Source organism: Seriola lalandi, unplaced genomic scaffold (assembly GCF_002814215.2).
Source record: "Seriola lalandi dorsalis isolate HSWRI2012SDOR001 ecotype SW California unplaced genomic scaffold, Sedor1 jcf7180002018127, whole genome shotgun sequence".
NCBI classification, from domain to species: domain Eukaryota; kingdom Metazoa; phylum Chordata; class Actinopteri; order Carangiformes; family Carangidae; genus Seriola; species Seriola lalandi.
The window spans coordinates 1-587 of NW_019488779.1; the positions used below are offsets into that span (position 1 = coordinate 1).

At 49.9% G+C, this 587-nt stretch overlaps 1 protein-coding gene across 1 annotated transcript; it reads right to left on the reverse strand.

Moving 5' to 3' along the window:
• Positions 1-7: 7 nt before the first annotated feature.
• On the reverse strand, positions 8-553 carry LOC111645471 (acetylcholine receptor subunit beta-like). The gene is made up of 2 exons (XM_023394700.1): positions 409-553; positions 8-214 (listed from the first exon to the last, which is right to left on the reverse strand). The coding sequence occupies exons 1-2, from the start codon at positions 538-540 to the stop codon at positions 68-70; spliced, it is 279 nt and encodes a 92-aa protein (XP_023250468.1). The 5' UTR covers positions 541-553; the 3' UTR covers positions 8-67.
• Positions 554-587: the final 34 nt, after the last annotated feature.

Here is a 587-nt window from a genome sequence, read left to right on the forward strand (position 1 = left end):
TAAAAAAAAAAAAAAAGGTGGTACATCAGGAAGAAGACGGTTCAAGAAACGCAAAAGTTCCAACGCCTCAGGGGGACTTGAAGGGGTCGGTGGGAGTGTGGTTGAAGCTGGCATCGGCGAAGATGGCCAAGGTTCCCACGGTGGTGAAGACGACGAAGATCCAGAGGAACATGCGGTCCACGACCATAGCCACGTACTGCCAGTCCTCTCTCAGCTGGACGAGGTGAGCAGGATAAGGAGGACGATGGGGAGAAGGGAGGGGATAGATGGTAGAGATGGTGATGCAAAGATGGATGGATGGAAGGAAGGAAGGAAGGAAGGAAGGAAGGAGAAAATCAAAACAAAATCAGTGCAAGAGAAAGAAGAGAGCTGAGGGATATGGAGACGAAAAATAATGGACAGACTTACAGCTTCATAGTCCTTCTCAGCCTGCAGAGCCTCTGCGATATAAGTGATGGCGTCTATGGCCGACTTCAGCTCTTCAGGTAACGATAGGTAGCTGCTGGGGCCGTCGATAAATTTCCTCAGGTCCGTACACATGCCCTCTGGCTGAAACCTGCACGTCACAAAACACACACAGATTATCA

What these genes read in the sequence shown, in the direction of transcription:
- LOC111645471 (XM_023394700.1), bottom strand. Translation starts at nt 540, where the DNA reads ATGTGTACGGACCTGAGGAAATTTATCGACGGCCCCAGCAGCTACCTA. An exon ending in CTGAGAAGGACTATGAAGCT is followed by an intron (nt 215 to 408) that starts GTAAGTCTGTCC and finishes CACCTCGTCCAG; the next exon opens with CTGAGAGAGGACTGGCAGTA.